Source organism: Balearica regulorum, chromosome 3 (genome assembly GCF_011004875.1).
Source record: "Balearica regulorum gibbericeps isolate bBalReg1 chromosome 3, bBalReg1.pri, whole genome shotgun sequence".
Classification (NCBI taxonomy): Eukaryota; Metazoa; Chordata; class Aves; order Gruiformes; family Gruidae; genus Balearica; species Balearica regulorum.
The window spans coordinates 117,850,886-117,866,254 of NC_046186.1; the positions used below are offsets into that span (position 1 = coordinate 117,850,886).

General features: G+C 65.4%; 2 protein-coding genes and 1 long non-coding RNA gene across 3 annotated transcripts; all 3 read left to right on the forward strand.

Moving 5' to 3' along the window:
* Positions 1-513: 513 nt before the first annotated feature.
* LOC142601228 (uncharacterized) lies at positions 514-6,127 on the forward strand (the record flags this gene model as incomplete). Its single annotated transcript, XM_075750019.1, has 15 exons — positions 514-537; positions 1,004-1,767; positions 1,864-1,983; positions 2,170-2,412; positions 2,491-2,532; positions 2,684-2,768; positions 2,884-2,937; positions 3,284-3,350; positions 3,738-3,952; positions 4,147-4,308; positions 4,393-4,502; positions 4,670-4,865; positions 5,051-5,168; positions 5,466-5,614; positions 6,083-6,127. Coding segments are annotated over exons 1-15 (2,394 nt in total), but the record flags the coding sequence as incomplete, so codon positions are not given.
* Positions 6,128-6,131: 4 nt separating this feature from the next.
* On the forward strand, positions 6,132-6,615 carry LOC142601163 (uncharacterized). Its single transcript, XR_012834796.1, has 3 exons — positions 6,132-6,174; positions 6,261-6,431; positions 6,569-6,615. It is a non-coding gene; the product is annotated as an uncharacterized LOC142601163 (long non-coding RNA).
* A 1,621-nt stretch (positions 6,616-8,236) lies between these two features.
* Positions 8,237-14,479, forward strand: LOC142601229 (uncharacterized). The gene is made up of 15 exons (XM_075750020.1): positions 8,237-8,257; positions 8,879-9,642; positions 9,739-9,858; positions 10,045-10,356; positions 10,558-10,642; positions 10,758-10,811; positions 11,157-11,223; positions 11,617-11,831; positions 12,026-12,187; positions 12,272-12,381; positions 12,549-12,744; positions 12,929-13,046; positions 13,344-13,492; positions 13,959-14,050; positions 14,137-14,479. Exons 1-15 carry the CDS (start codon positions 8,237-8,239, stop codon positions 14,477-14,479), a joined length of 2,808 nt encoding a protein of 935 aa, XP_075606135.1.
* Positions 14,480-15,369: the final 890 nt, after the last annotated feature.

Consider the following 15,369-nt stretch of genomic DNA (forward strand, 5'->3'; position numbering starts at 1 on the left):
GGAGGTCCTTGGGCCCAACATCTGCTCAGGCAGGCTCCCCTAGAGCAGCTTGCCCAGAACCTTGTCCTCTGGAGCTTGGAGTATCTCCCGGGAGGAGCGCCGGGAGGGGAGCGCAAGGGCAGGGCGTAGGCAGGGCACGATGGCCAGGAAGGGCTCGAGGTCCCTACGCAGCCGCCGTCCCCTGCAGCCATCCTCCCTGAGCGCTGATTGTCGGGCAGTTTCCTGAGACCCGCTTTGCTCACGGCAAGGGCAGAGATGAACTTCCACGCTGGGCGCTCTGAATGCCTCAGCTCACCCAAAAAGCTTTGGAAGCGGCTCCAGCAGCAGCCGGGCTGCCGAGGCTTTGGTGCATCCCCGTGTGATGCAGGGGACGCCCGCACCGTTATGTGTTTGGCAGCGTTATCACCGGCAGCTCGGCAGCCCTTTTGCTTGTAAGTGCACATGTTGCAAGTTATGAGTTACAGTTTACAGGCGTGAACGAGAGAACTTGTAACTTTGAAACCTAATGAAGGAATGGGCGAAGGAGTGAATCCACACGTTAGACTGCTCTGTCCAAAGTGGATGTAGCCCTTGTTTGCCATTCTTCTGTGTGTGTTTTATGAACTCCTAGGCTAGAGTTGAATTTATGGAGTACGTTGTCCTGCCAATGTGAGAGATCCAAGCAGGCCACGACACTGCTCAGTCCAGAAGAAGCTTCCTCCTGTTGCTTGGCACGGTCTGCTGGACAGGGTGGGTGCTACTGAGTGCTTTGAGAAGCTCTGCGGAAAGTTGCTCAGCAATAGCCAACACACCCCTGGGTTCTCAAGGCTCTTTGCAGCATCGATGCAAAGCATAGCCCCGTAGCAGCTCCTGGGAAGAAATGTCCTGATGCAGCTCATCATACGGTCACGTTTCAGGACTTCTGCTGCTCCCCCTTTAAACACTGCCGGCCTTCGCTGGGCTACGGCAGCACTTCAGGCTGGTCTAGGTTCTGCCAGTCATCCTGGGGCATGAACGGTCCTAGCGAGACATCCCAGGCCCTGGAGACCTACCCGGCGGGGGAAAGGCTGGAGCAAAGAAGAGGTGCCCTCCGTGCAAGAGGCTCCGGCGGGATGAGCTGTCAGAGGACGAGATTAGAGAAGACTTGAGCAAAGCGGAGAGGCAGAAGACGTCCCCGTCGGGCCCCCACGGGGTGCACCCTCAAGTGCCGAGGGAGCTGGCAGGTGGCCTTGCGAGGCCCCTCCGCAAGGGAGATGCGCCTGAGGACCGGAAGAAAGCAAAGAGCCCGTGGGCTGAGGAGCAGCGCGGTGGCCGGGCAAGCGGCCGAGCGGCCGGCCCCAGGGCGGGGGTGGTGGCCGGTGGCACCGAGTGGAGTCGGAGGCCAGGGAGGAGCGGTGAGCCGCGAGGCAAGGGGCAGTGCCAGCAGGTGGAGGCAGGTGGTCCTTGCCCCGAGCTGTGCCCTGCTCTGGGCTCCCTGGGCCAAGGCAGCCATGGGCATCCTGGAGAGAACCCTCAGCCCCGTGCCCCCCCAGGGCTCCGCCCACTTTCCGTTGGGCTCCCGCCGTTGGTCAGTTGGAGCCAACAGCCCGCACAGACAGCAGCACGGAGCTGTGCTGGCACGCAGCAGCGCTGGGAGGAGGCAGGCTCTGGCCGAGCAGCCACTAGCACCGGCACCGGCAGCCCGCTTCCCATCCTCGCCGTCGCTGGCTGGTGCAAGTCCTTGGTGCCCGGCGAGGAGCCTCCTGTCCCGGGCGCGATGGGCCAGGCCAACTGCTGCTGCGGCTCCAGGTAGGCTCCCCGGGTGGCTCGGGGACACGCGGGCACGGCCGGGCCCCGCAGCAGCAGCAGCCGCCTTTCTCATGCCCGCCACTCTCTGCTCTGCAGGAAGGCTCTCAGCCAGGCCGAGGCAGTGCTGAGTGCAGACGTGCGGCTGAGCCAGGGCCGCAAGAGGAGCGCGAGGCGCCTTCTCCTCCTCCAAGAGGAGCTGGTGGTGGCCAAGTTGCAGTAAGAGCCTCAGAGTCCCGCTGCCTTTGCCCCATCCCTGGCCCTGGGACCACTGCGGGGACCCCCGGGCGCCAGCCCCGGGCCCTTGGTGCTGGACGCATCGATCCACGTCCGTGCCAAGGGCAGGTTGGGGAGCCCGAGGAGGCCACCTCCAGGCAGCTCCCTGCCTTCCTCTGCTCTCCGCAGAGGTGGCACCAGCGTGCGCCCACAGCTGCGCCTGGCCCTGGAGCAGCTGTGGGTGCTGAGCGGCGGGAAGGAGGCGGCGGGGGAGGAAGAAGAGGAGGAGCAGGAAGGCAGCGGCGTGGACAGGAGCTCCCTCGTCTTCGTCTGGCCCAGCGGCTCCTGCATTGCCACTTTTCGGGCGAGTTGCGCTCCACGGGGCTTCGCCCTGCTGCCCTTCGTCCGTCTCCTTGCCCACGGGGCAGGGCTGTGCCGGCGCCCGCCTCTGCCCACAGGGCTGGGGGGCAGCGGGGCCTGACGCTCTTTTCTCCTGCTCTCTGTCTGCAGCTCCCGGGCGCTGAAGGAGCTGTGGCTGGACACACTGCTGGGGTGAGCCAGGGGAGGGATGCTCCAGGCGCAGCCCGACAGGGGAAGACAGCTCCCCAGCTGGGGAGAGGTGCCCCCGCGGCACCCCCCGACAAGAGAGAAGAGGCGTCTTGGGGCTCAGCCGGCTCTCTCCCTGTCCCTTCTTGTGGCACAGGACACCCGAAGGAGCCACGAGAGCGCGAGTGACCCGTCTCCCATCGCTCCAAGTCCTGGAGCGGGAGCTGAGGCGCCGCCGTGCCGTGAGTGTCTCTCTGGCCTGGGCTCCTGGGCTCTGTCCCCGAGCGCTGGTCCTGCAGCTGCCGAGCAGCAGAGGCACGGCTGCTCAGCTCCTTGCCCTCTTTCTCGCTTGGCCAGGGGAGGACATTCAGCGCCACGAGCCTGGAGAGGCTGCTGGAGGGCCAGGCCGAGGTGAGAGCGGCGGCCTTTTGGCCTGCCTCTGGCTGTGCCGCCATGTGCGGCGAGCGGAGCGAGCTCGTGCGGGACAGAGCGCTGGAGGGAGGGAGGGAGGGAGGGAGGGAGGGAGGGAGGGTGCCGCGGTGCCACTCAGGGAGCGGAGAGGCTTGGGGAGCCCCCAGGAACGCCGGCACGTCCTGGCTGTTGGCGCTGGGAGAGAAACCTGCCGCGCGGGGCAAAGAGCCAGGGAGAGCGGAGGGTCCCGGCTCCACCACGTGTGGGCTGCTGGTGCCGGGGGGCAGCTGGCCGGTGGCCCTTTCTGCTGTGGGGCTGCCCTCTAAGCACAGCCTGCTTCTTGCAGGCTGATCCCAAGCAAGGGCTGGCGCCGGTCCCGTCCAGCGACGCGGGGGCACACTGCCGCTCAGCAGGTGAGTATGGGAAAGCAAGGCCAGCTCCTGCAAGCGACCGGCTGAGCTGTGCTCACTTGTCCCTTGAGTGTCGCCATGCAGGTGCGGTAGCCCAAGGGAGGACGTCAGCGGGAGGAGCCAGGACACCCGCTGGGCAGCGGCCGCTGGACGTGGTTCTGCGGGGACAAGGAGCCTCTGCTGCTGCTGCTGCCCGGGGCTTGGCAGGGCGAGGGCTGGGCCGGGCTGTCCCGGTGGCACGCCGGCTCTCGGAAGCCTCCCAGCCAGAGCCGCGGTTCCGGCCGCTGGCTCCCTGCCCCTCCTGCCGCACCGCTCAGCACCGCGCTGCAGGGCAGGGCAGGGCAGGGCAGGGCAGGCTCCGGGAGCGCTGGCCTGGCGGTCTCCGTTGAGGGGCTCGGGCTCTCTTTTCCTTTGCAGCAGGAGGGAGCAGCAGCAGCAGCGGGAAGAGGAGGAGGACACGGCTGCCCTGGCCCTTTGCTCTGCGGCGCAGCCCGGCCGCTGCCCAGGCGCCAGGGCAGGCGGGCTGCGGCTGCAGCAGGGCGCTGTTTGGCCAGCCCCTGGCAGCCGTCTGCGGGGAGGAGGGCACGCTGCCCCGGCCCATCCAGGTAAGGCAGCCTGGACAGGGGGTCCCCAGCCCTCCAGCTGCTCCGTAGAGGCTGTGGGTGTCCCTGGGAGCTGCGGGGACGAGGGCCTGGGCACTTCACCCCCAACAAGGAGCCAGGTCTGGGGCAGCGCTCTGGCCAGCGCTGTTGGAAGGCAGCTCCGCGGGCAAGCAAGCGTCCTCCTGCCTCTCCTGCAGGAGCTGCTGGCTGTCCTGCAGCAGGAAGGGCCATCGACGGAGGGGATATTCCGCTGCGCTGCCAGCGGGACAGAGCTTCAGGAGCTGCGGGAGGCCCTGGACCACGGCGCAGAGGTGGAGCTGGGAAGGCAGCCGGCGCTGCTGCTGGCCGTCCTCTTGAAGGTGAGCGCTTGGGAGCTGCCGCCGGAGGAGCTCCTGGCTGGCCTGGAGTGTCCAAAGGCTCAGCTGGAGGCCTGGGCCTTGCAGGACTTCCTGCGAAGCATCCCCTCCAAGCTCCTCGTCAACAAGCTCTACGAGGACTGGATGGCCGCCATGCGGAGGACCAGCAAGGAGGAGAAGGTGGCAGAGCTGAAAGGGTAAGCGTGGGCAGCAGCCTGCGTGTTGAGCAGGAGCCCCGAGCGCTGGCCGAGAGCACCTGGAGAGCTGCGCGACACAGCCGCCGCCTCCCACCTGCCTCGCGCGAGCCTGGGGGACGGCTGTGGGCAACATCTGCTCCATGAACCTTGCGTTCCTGTTCCCTCAGAGTGGCCGAGAAGCTGCCCGCGGCCAACGTCCTCCTCCTGAAGCGGCTGCTCTCCCTCCTCCGGCACATCGGCCACAGCGCAGGCACCAGCAGGATGAGCCCCAGCAACCTGGCCGTCTGCATGGGGCCCAGCCTGCTGAGCCCACCGCACGAGGACCTGCTCCCGCTGGAGGCCATGCTGGAGGCGACCCAGAAGGTACGCTGTATGGCCCTGCTGGCTGCAGCCTGCCCGGCCCGGCCCGGCCCATCCTCTGAAGCTTGGCTGCTCAGAGGTCTCTGGCTGCCTCCGGCCTGGAGCGAGGGTCGCGAGTGGGAAAGGCCGCTTGCTCGGCCCCGTTTTCCGGCAGCTGGCTTGAGAGCAAGGCTTTGATGTGTGCGCAGGTGAAGGTGCTGGTGGAGTTCCTGGTGGAGAACTCCAGGGAACTCTTTGGGGAGGACACCGCTGAGCTTTCCCGTCCAGCAGCCGAGGAGTCGCCAGCCCCCAGGCAGAGCTCCCAAGGTAAGCGGAGGGACCGAGGCTTGTCACAGCCTGGGGCTCGGGATGCCAGAACCCTCGGCGTCGTTTCTGGCGGGGCTGGGCAGCGAGCGTCGCCCTCGGAGCCCCACTTGTCCCCTGGCCTCTCTTGGGCCGCTGCCTCTCGGGGCACGAGCGCTTTGTTTTGCTCGGCAAGGTGAGCCGAAGCTGGCAGACAGGGCAGCCGAGGGCTGAGCCCAGCAGTGGCATAGGGCTTTGGCCGGAGCTGGTTTCTCCTTCCCAGAAGTCCCTCACCGTGCTGCATGTGCTTTTCCTTTCGAGGCCCACATTTGGCAGAACAAAGCGTCCCTGCGGTCAGTGCAGAGCCCGAGCGTCAGGCAGAAGCCTTGCCACGCACACCCCCCTCTCTAGAGCTCGGTGTCCTCCGAGAAGCCGGGGGAGATACGGTGGTGGGGTCTGAGGCGGGAGAGGTAGGTCAGGTCCCCAAAGCCCGTGACAGCGTCTCTGGTGTGGGAGGGGAGTTTCTGGAGAGGCCAAGTGGCTGCTGTGCCTCCGCCTGGCAGCAGAGCTGCTGCGGGTTTGGGTGATTCCTCCGGCGCCCGGGATGGGCCGTGGTAAGGAAAACTGGCACGCTTGTTTCTCAAGGGCACTGGGCGTGTGCTCCAGCAAACCAAATGCCCACAAAACACCGTCGGAAGGGCAGAGGGGAGCAGCCACCAACTGCTGAGGGCTTTTGCCCAGGTCCTGCTTCCTAGCAGAGCTTCATCGAGTCTCTCTGGAGGGGGCGGGCGGGGGGGGGGGGTGCTGTGCGGACCGTGGCGGATGCAAACCGGCCAAAGGGCTCTCCTCTGCAGAGCTGAGGTAGCAATTTGTCCAGGAGCTGCTTGCGGCTCCAGGTCATCTCTTGGCACCTGCTACCTCCGACATTTCTGTTGTAGGCACCTCCGGCTTTGCCTCCGAGCACCCCCGAGAGCGCGGCAGACTCTGCGGGGCGCCCCGAAGAACTGGCGAGCCTTTCAGGGGAAAGAAGGTAAACTGAGCTGGCTGTGGTTCCAATGGGAAGGGACTCCAGCGGATGGTGGCTCTCCCTCACTGATACCTCTGTGGGATGGAAAGGCTTGCAGGCTCTCCCCAGGCCAAGGGAAAAAGAAGAGGGCGAAAGAGGAAACAGGCCTGGGGGGAGGAGAGTGAAAGCCGCGTGGAAAAGAAGTGGAGGAAGAGGGAAGAAGTTTCTGGGGCTGGACCAAAGAGAAGAGGCAGGAGGGTGCAGGAGGCCAGGAGGCCCAGGTGTGTACCAGGCTCTGCCGCCCATCTTTGCCACGAACGGTTCCTCGTGAAGGCTGTTCCCCCAGGAGAGGGGAACAAAGCCCTGCCTCGTCCTGCCCTTCTGCCTTTATGGGAGCTTTCTGACTCTGTCCTTGCAGGTGCCGATTCATTTTCCCTGGCTGAAGCACTGTGAGTCCTGGGCCCCGCAGCTGATGTCCACAAATAAAAGGATCTTTTCTCTCTTCGGACTGTGCCTCCTGCCATAGCATATTCTGGAGTGGGGAGCTGTGGTCTGGGGGTGAATTGTCAGGGAGGAGTTTGGGATCGTCCCTTGTCCCAGCAGGCAGCCCTTTGCAGCAGGCATCAGGGCTGCGTGGAGGCGCTTTAGGAGGGAAACTGTAACGGGTTTGCGTGGCAAGGTTTTGGCGGCGGGGGGCCTACAGCAGTGGCTTCTGTGAGAAGCTGCTAGAAGCTTCTCCCACGTCCGATAGAGCCAATGCCGGCCAGCTCTAAGACGGACCCGCCGCCGGCCAAGGCCGAGCCCATCAGCGACGGTGGTAGCGCCTCTGGGATAACATAGCTAAGAAGGGGAAAAAACTTCCCCAAAAGTGGGAGCTTTGGCAGCCAGAGAGAGGAGTGAGGAGATGTGAGAAAGTCTGCAGACACCAAGGTCAGCGCAGAAGGAGGGCTCGGAGGCGCTCCAGGCGCCGGAGCAGAGATTCCACCTGCAGCCCATGGAGGAGCCCACACCGGAGCAGGTGGACGCACCCACAGGAGGCTGTGACCCCGTGGGAAGCCCGCGCTGGAGCCTGCTCCTGGCAGGACCTGTGGCCCCGTGGAGAGGGGAGCCCACGCCAGAGCAGGTTTGCTGGCAGGACTTGTGACCCCGTGGGAGGGAGGCACGCTGGAGCAGTTTGTGAAGGACTGCAGGCCGTGGGAAGGACTCCTGTGGGAGGAGTTGGTGGAGGACTGCCTGCCGTGGGAGGGACCCCAGGCTGGAGCAGGGGCAGAGTGCGAGGAGTCCTCCCCCTGAGGAGGAAGGAGCGGCAGAGACAAGGTGTGATGAACTGACCACAACCCCCATTCCCCGTCCCCCTCTGCCGCTGCGGGGGAGGAGGGAGAGAAATGGGGAGTAAAGTTGGGCCCGGGAAGGAGGGAGGGGTGGGAGGAGCTGTTGGAAGGTTTGGTTTTATTTCTCTTTGCTCTACTCTGTTTTGCTTGACAATAAATGAGATGACTTTTTTTCCCAAGTGGAGTCAGTTTTGCCCGTGACGGTAATTAACGACTGATCTCTCCCTGTCCTTATCTCCACCCACGAGCCTCTCGCTACATTTTCTCTGCCCTGTCCAGTTGAGGAGGGGGGCGATTGAGCAGCTTTGGTGGGTCAGCCACAAAAGAAACCCACCACAGAAGCCCAAGCAGAGAGTCCCAGAGGGGAGGGTGGAGCTTGGAAAGGACCTGTGGAGGTCCTTGGGCCCAACATCTGCTCAGGCAGGCTCCCCTAGAGCAGCTTGCCCAGAACCTTGTCCTCTGGAGCTTGGAGTATCTCCCGGGAGGAGCGCCGGGAGGGGAGCGCAAGGGCAGGATGTAGGCAGGGCACGATGGCCAGGAAGGGCTCGAGGTCCCTACGCAGCCGCCGTCCCCTGCAGCCATCCTCCCTGAGCGCTGATTGTCGGGCAGTTTCCTGAGACCCGCTTTGCTCACGGCAAGGGCAGAGAGGAACTTCCACGCTGGGCGCTCTGAATGCCTCAGCTCACCCAAAAAGCTTTGGAAGCGGCTCCAGCAGCAGCCGGGCTGCCGAGGCTTTGGTGCATCCCCGGGGTGTGATGCAGGGGACGCCCGCACCGGTATGTGTTTGGCAGCGTTATCACCGGCAGCTCGGCAGCCCTTTTGCTTGTAAGTGCACATGTTGCAAGTTCTGAGTTACAGTTTACAGGCGTGAACGAGAGAACTTGTAACTTTGAAACCTAATGGAGGAATGGGCGAAGGAGTGAATCCACACGTTAGACTGCTCTGTCCAAAGTGGATGTAGCCCTTGTTTGCCATTCTTCTGTGTGTGTTTTATGAACTCCTAGGCTAGAGTTGAATTTATGGAGTACGTTGTCCTGCCAATGTGAGAGATCCAAGCAGGCCACGACACTGCTCAGTCCAGAAGAAGCTTCCTCCTGTTGCTTGGCACGGTCTGCTGGACAGGGTGGGTGCTACTGAGTGCTTTGAGAAGCTCTGCGGAAAGTTGCTCAGCAATAGCCAACACACCCCTGGGTTCTCAAGGCTCTTTGCAGCATCGATGCAAAGCATAGCCCCGTAGCAGCTCCTGGGAAGAAATGTCCTGATGCAGCTCATCATACGGTCACGTTTCAGGACTTCTGCTGCTCCCCCTTTAAACACTGCCGGCCTTCGCTGGGCTACGGCAGCACTTCAGGCTGGTCTAGGTTCTGCCAGTCGTCCTGGGGCATGAACGGTCCTAGCGAGACATCCCAGGCCCTGGAGACCTAGCCGGCGGGGGAAAGGCTGGAGCAAAGAAGAGGTGCCCTCCGTGCAAGAGGCTCCGGCGGGATGAGCTGTCAGAGGACGAGATTAGAGAAGACTTGAGCAAAGCGGAGAGGCAGAAGACGTCCCCGTCGGGCCCCCACGGGGTGCACCCTCAAGTGCCGAGGGAGCTGGCAGGTGGCCTTGCGAGGCCCCTCCGCAAGGGAGATGCGCCTGAGGAGCGGAAGAAAGCAAAGAGCCCACGGGCTGAGGAGCAGCGCGGTGGCCGGGCAAGCGGCCGAGCGGCCGGCCCCAGGGCGGGGGTGGTGGCCGGTGGCACCGAGTGGAGTCGGAGGCCAGGGAGGAGCGGTGAGCCGCGAGGCAAGGGGCAGTGCCAGCAGGTGGAGGCAGGTGGTCCTTGCCCCGGGCTGTGCCCTGCTCTGGGCTCCCTGGGCCAAGGCAGCCATGGGCATCCTGGAGAGAACCCCCAGCCCCGTGCCCCCCCAGGGCTCCGCCCACTTTCCGTTGGGCTCCCGCCGTTGGTCAGTTGGAGCCAACAGCCCGCACAGACAGCAGCACGGAGCTGTGCTGGCACGCAGCAGCGCTGGGAGGAGGCAGGCTCTGGCCGAGCAGCCACTAGCACCGGCACCGGCAGCCCGCTCCCCATCCTCGCCGTCGCTGGCTGGTGCAAGTCCTTGGTGCCCGGCGAGGAGCCTCCTGTCCCGGGCGCGATGGGCCAGGCCAACTGCTGCTGCGGCTCCAGGTAGGCTCCCCGGGTGGCTCGGGGACACGCGGGCACGGCCGGGCCCCGCAGCAGCAGCAGCCGCCTTTCTCATGCCCGCCACTCTCTGCTCTGCAGGAAGGCTCTCAGCCAGGCCGAGGCAGTGCTGAGTGCAGACGTGCGGCTGAGCCAGGGCCGCAAGAGGAGCGCGAGGCGCCTTCTCCTCCTCCAAGAGGAGCTGGTGGTGGCCAAGTTGCAGTAAGAGCCTCAGAGTCCCGCTGCCTTTGCCCCATCCCTGGCCCTGGGACCACTGCGGGGACCCCCGGGCGCCAGCCCCGGGCCCTTGGTGCTGGACGCATCGATCCACGTCCGTGCCAAGGGCAGGTTGGGGAGCCCGAGGAGGCCACCTCCAGGCAGCTCCCTGCCTTCCTCTGCTCTCCGCAGAGGTGGCACCAGCGTGCGCCCACAGCTGCGCCTGGCCCTGGAGCAGCTGTGGGTGCTGAGCGGCGGGAAGGAGGCGGCGGGGGAGGAAGAAGAGGAGGAGCAGGAAGGCAGCGGCGTGGACAGGAGCTCCCTCGTCTTCGTCTGGCCCAGCGGCTCCTGCATTGCCACTTTCGGGCGAGTTGCGCTCCACGGGGCTTCGCCCTGCTGCCCTTCGTCCGTCTCCTTGCCCACGGGGCAGGGCTGTGCCGGCGCCCGCCTCTGCCCACAGGGCTGGGGGGCAGCGGGGCCTGACGCTCTTTTCTCCTGCTCTCTGTCTGCAGCTCCCGGGCGCTGAAGGAGCTGTGGCTGGACACACTGCTGGGGTGAGCCAGGGGAGGGATGCTCCAGGCGCAGCCCGACAGGGGAAGACAGCTCCCCAGCTGGGGAGAGGTGCCCCCGCGGCACCCCCCGACAAGAGAGAAGAGGCGTCTTGGGGCTCAGCCGGCTCTCTCCCTGTCCCTTCTTGTGGCACAGGACACCCGAAGGAGCCACGAGAGCGCGAGTGACCCGTCTCCCATCGCTCCAAGTCCTGGAGCGGGAGCTGAGGCGCCGCCGTGCCGTGAGTGTCTCTCTGGCCTGGGCTCCTGGGCTCTGTCCCCGAGCGCTGGTCCTGCAGCTGCCGAGCAGCAGAGGCACGGCTGCTCAGCTCCTTGCCCTCTTTCTCGCTTGGCCAGGGGAGGACATTCAGCGCCACGAGCCTGGAGAGGCTGCTGGAGGGCCAGGCCGAGGTGAGAGCGGCGGCCTTTTGGCCGCCTCTGGCTGTGCCGCCATGTGCGGCGAGCGGAGCGAGCTCGTGCGGGACAGAGCGCTGGAGGGAGGGAGGGAGGGAGGGAGGGAGGGAGGGAGGGTGCCGCGGTGCCACTCAGGGAGCGGAGAGGCTTGGGGAGCCCCCAGGAACGCCGGCACGTCCTGGCTGTTGGCGCTGGGAGAGAAACCTGCCGCGCGGGGCAAAGAGCCAGGGAGAGCGGAGGGTCCCGGCTCCACCACGTGTGGGCTGCTGGTGCCGGGGGGCAGCTGGCCGGTGGCCCTTTCTGCTGTGGGGCTGCCCTCTAAGCACAGCCTGCTTCTTGCAGGCTGATCCCAAGCAAGGGCTGGCGCCGGTCCCGTCCAGCGACGCGGGGGCACACTGCCGCTCAGCAGGTGAGTATGGGAAAGCAAGGCCAGCTCCTGCAAGCGACCGGCTGAGCTGTGCTCACTTGTCCCTTGAGTGTCGCCATGCAGGTGCGGTAGCCCAAGGGAGGACGTCAGCGGGAGGAGCCAGGACACCCGCTGGGCAGCGGCCGCTGGACGTGGTTCTGCGGGGACAAGGAGCCTCTGCTGCTGCTGCTGCCCGGGGCTTGGCAGGGCGAGGGCTGGGCCGGGCTGTCCCGGTGGCACGCCGGCTCTCGGAAGCCTCCCAGCCAGAGCCGCGGTTCCGGCCGCTGGCTCCCTGCCCCTCCTGCCGCACCGCTCAGCACCGCGCTGCAGGGCAGGGCAGGGCAGGGCAGGGCAGGGCAGGCTCCGGGAGCGCTGGCCTGGCGGTCTCCATTTGAGGGGCTCGGGCTCTCTTTTCCTTTGCAGCAGGAGGGAGCAGCAGCAGCAGCGGGAAGAGGAGGAGGACACGGCTGCCCTGGCCCTTTGCTCTGCGGCGCAGCCCGGCCGCTGCCCAGGCGCCAGGGCAGGCGGGCTGCGGCTGCAGCAGGGCGCTGTTTGGCCAGCCCCTGGCAGCCGTCTGCGGGGAGGAGGGCACGCTGCCCCGGCCCATCCAGGTAAGGCAGCCTGGACAGGGGGTCCCCAGCCCTCCAGCTGCTCCGTAGAGGCTGTGGGTGTCCCTGGGAGCTGCGGGGACGAGGGCCTGGGCACTTCACCCCCAACAAGGAGCCAGGTCTGGGGCAGCGCTCTGGCCAGCGCTGTTGGAAGGCAGCTCCGCGGGCAAGCAAGCGTCCTCCTGCCTCTCCTGCAGGAGCTGCTGGCTGTCCTGCAGCAGGAAGGGCCATCGACGGAGGGGATATTCCGCTGCGCTGCCAGCGGGACAGAGCTTCAGGAGCTGCGGGAGGCCCTGGACCACGGCGCAGAGGTGGAGCTGGGAAGGCAGCCGGCGCTGCTGCTGGCCGTCCTCTTGAAGGTGAGCGCTTGGGAGCTGCCGCCGGAGGAGCTCCTGGCTGGCCTGGAGTGTCCAAAGGCTCAGCTGGAGGCCTGGGCCTTGCAGGACTTCCTGCGAAGCATCCCCTCCAAGCTCCTCGTCAACAAGCTCTACGAGGACTGGATGGCCGCCATGCGGAGGACCAGCAAGGAGGAGAAGGTGGCAGAGCTGAAAGGGTAAGCGTGGGCAGCAGCCTGCGTGTTGAGCAGGAGCCCCGAGCGCTGGCCGAGAGCACCTGGAGAGCTGCGCGACACAGCCGCCGCCTCCCACCTGCCTCGCGCGAGCCTGGGGGACGGCTGTGGGCAACATCTGCTCCATGAACCTTGCGTTCCTGTTCCCTCAGAGTGGCCGAGAAGCTGCCCGCGGCCAACGTCCTCCTCCTGAAGCGGCTGCTCTCCCTCCTCCGGCACATCGGCCACAGCGCAGGCACCAGCAGGATGAGCCCCAGCAACCTGGCCGTCTGCATGGGGCCCAGCCTGCTGAGCCCACCGCACGAGGACCTGCTCCCGCTGGAGGCCATGCTGGAGGCGACCCAGAAGGTACGCTGTATGGCCCTGCTGGCTGCAGCCTGCCCGGCCCGGCCCGGCCCATCCTCTGAGCTTGGCTGCTCAGAGGTCTCTGGCTGCCTCCGGCCTGGAGCGAGGGTCGCGAGTGGGAAAGGCCGCTTGCTCGGCCCCGTTTTCCGGCAGCTGGCTTGAGAGCAAGGCTTTGATGTGTGCGCAGGTGAAGGTGCTGGTGGAGTTCCTGGTGGAGAACTCCAGGGAACTCTTTGGGGAGGACACCGCTGAGCTTTCCCGTCCAGCAGCCGAGGAGTCGCCAGCCCCCAGGCAGAGCTCCCAAGGTAAGCGGAGGGACCGAGGCTTGTCACAGCCTGGGGCTCGGGATGCCAGAACCCTCGGCGTCGTTTCTGGCGGGGCTGGGCAGCGAGCGTCGCCCTCGGAGCCCCACTTGTCCCCTGGCCTCTCTTGGGCCGCTGCCTCTCGGGGCACGAGCGCTTTGTTTTGCTCGGCAAGGTGAGCCGAAGCTGGCAGACAGGGCAGCCGAGGGCTGAGCCCAGCAGTGGCATAGGGCTTTGGCCGGAGCTGGTTTCTCCTTCCCAGAAGTCCCTCACCGTGCTGCATGTGCTTTTCCTTTCGAGGCCCACATTTGGCAGAACAAAGCGTCCCTGCGGTCAGTGCAGAGCCCGAGCGTCAGGCAGAAGCCTTGCCACGCACACCCCCCTCTCTAGAGCTCGGTGTCCTCCGAGAAGCCGGGGGAGATACGGTGGTGGGGTCTGAGGCGGGAGAGGTAGGTCAGGTCCCCAAAGCCTGTGACAGCGTCTCTGGTGTGGGAGGGGAGTTTCTGGAGAGGCCAAGTGGCTGCTGTGCCTCCGCCTGGCAGCAGAGCTGCTGCGGGTTTGGGTGATTCCTCCGGCGCCCGGGATGGGCCGTGGTAAGGAAAACTGGCACGCTTGTTTCTCAAGGGCACTGGGCGTGTGCTCCAGCAAACCAAATGCCCACAAAACACCGTCGGAAGGGCAGAGGGGAGCAGCCGCCAACTGCTGAGGGCTTTTGCCCAGGTCCTGCTTCCTAGCAGAGCTTCATCGAGTCTCTCTGGAGGGGGCGGGCGGGGGGGGGGTGCTGTGCGGACCGTGGCGGATGCAAACCGGCCAAAGGGCTCTCCTCTGCAGAGCTGAGGTAGCAATTTGTCCAGGAGCTGCTTACGGCTCCAGGTCATCTCTTGGCACCTGCTACCTCCGACATTTCTGTTGTAGGCACCTCCGGCTTTGCCTCCGAGCACCCCCGAGAGCGCGGCAGACTCCGCGGGGCGCCCCGAAGAACTGGCGAGCCTTTCAGGGGAAAGAAGGTAAACTGAGCTGGCTGTGGTTCCAATGGGAAGGGACTCCAGCGGATGGTGGCTCTCCCTCACTGATACCTCTGTGGGATGGAAAGGCTTGCAGGCTCTCCCCAGGCCAAGGGAAAAAGAAGAGGGCGAAAGAGGAAACAGGCCTGGGGGGAGGAGAGTGAAAGCCGCGTGGAAAAGAAGTGGAGGAAGAGGGAAGAAGTTTCTGGGGCTGGACCAAAGAGAAGAGGCAGGAGGGTGCAGGAGGCCAGGAGGCCCAGGTGTGTACCAGGCTCTGCCGCCCATCTTTGCCACGAACGGTTCCTCGTGAAGGCTGTTCCCCCAGGAGAGGGGAACAAAGCCCTGCCTCGTCCTGCCCTTCTGCCTTTATGGGAGCTTTCTGACTCTGTCCTTGCAGGTGCCGATTCATTTTCCCTGGCTGAAGCACTGTGAGTCCTGGGCCCCGCAGCTGATGTCCACAAATAAAAGGATCTTTTCTCTCTTCGGACTGTGCCTCCTGCCATAGCATATTCTGGAGTGGGGAGCTGTGGTCTGGGGGTGAATTGTCAGGGAGGAGTTTGGGATCGTCCCTTGTCCCAGCAGGCAGCCCTTTGCAGCAGGCATCAGGGCTGCGTGGAGGCGCTTTAGGAGGGAAACTGTAACGGGTTTGCGTGGCAAGGTTTTGGCGGCGGGGGGCCTACAGCAGTGGCTTCTGTGAGAAGCTGCTAGAAGCTTCTCCCACGTCCGATAGAGCCAATGCCGGCCAGCTCTAAGACGGACCCGCCGCCGGCCAAGGCCGAGCCCATCAGCGACGGTGGTAGCGCCTCTGGGATAACATAGCTAAGAAGGGGAAAAAACTTCCCCAAAAGTGGGAGCTTTGGCAGCCAGAGAGAGGAGTGAGGAGATGTGAGAAAGTCTGCAGACACCAAGGTCAGCGCAGAAGGAGGGCTCGGAGGCGCTCCAGGCGCCGGAGCAGAGATTCCACCTGCAGCCCATGGAGGAGCCCACGCCGGAGCAGGTGGACGCACCCACAGGAGGCTGTGACCCCGTGGGAAGCCCGCGCTGGAGCCTGCTCCTGGCAGGACCTGTGGCCCCGTGGAGAGGGGAGCCCACGCCAGAGCAGGTTTGCTGGCAGGACTTGTGACCCCGTGGGAGGGAGGCACGCTGGAGCAGTTTGTGAAGGACTGCAGGCCGTGGGAGGGACTCCTGTGGGAGAAGTTGGTGGAGGACTGCCTGCCGTGGGAGGGACCCCAGGCTGGAGCAGGGGCAGAGTGCGAGGAGTCCTCCCCCTGAGGAGGAAGGAGCGGCAGAGACAAGGTGTGATGAACTGACCACAACCCCCA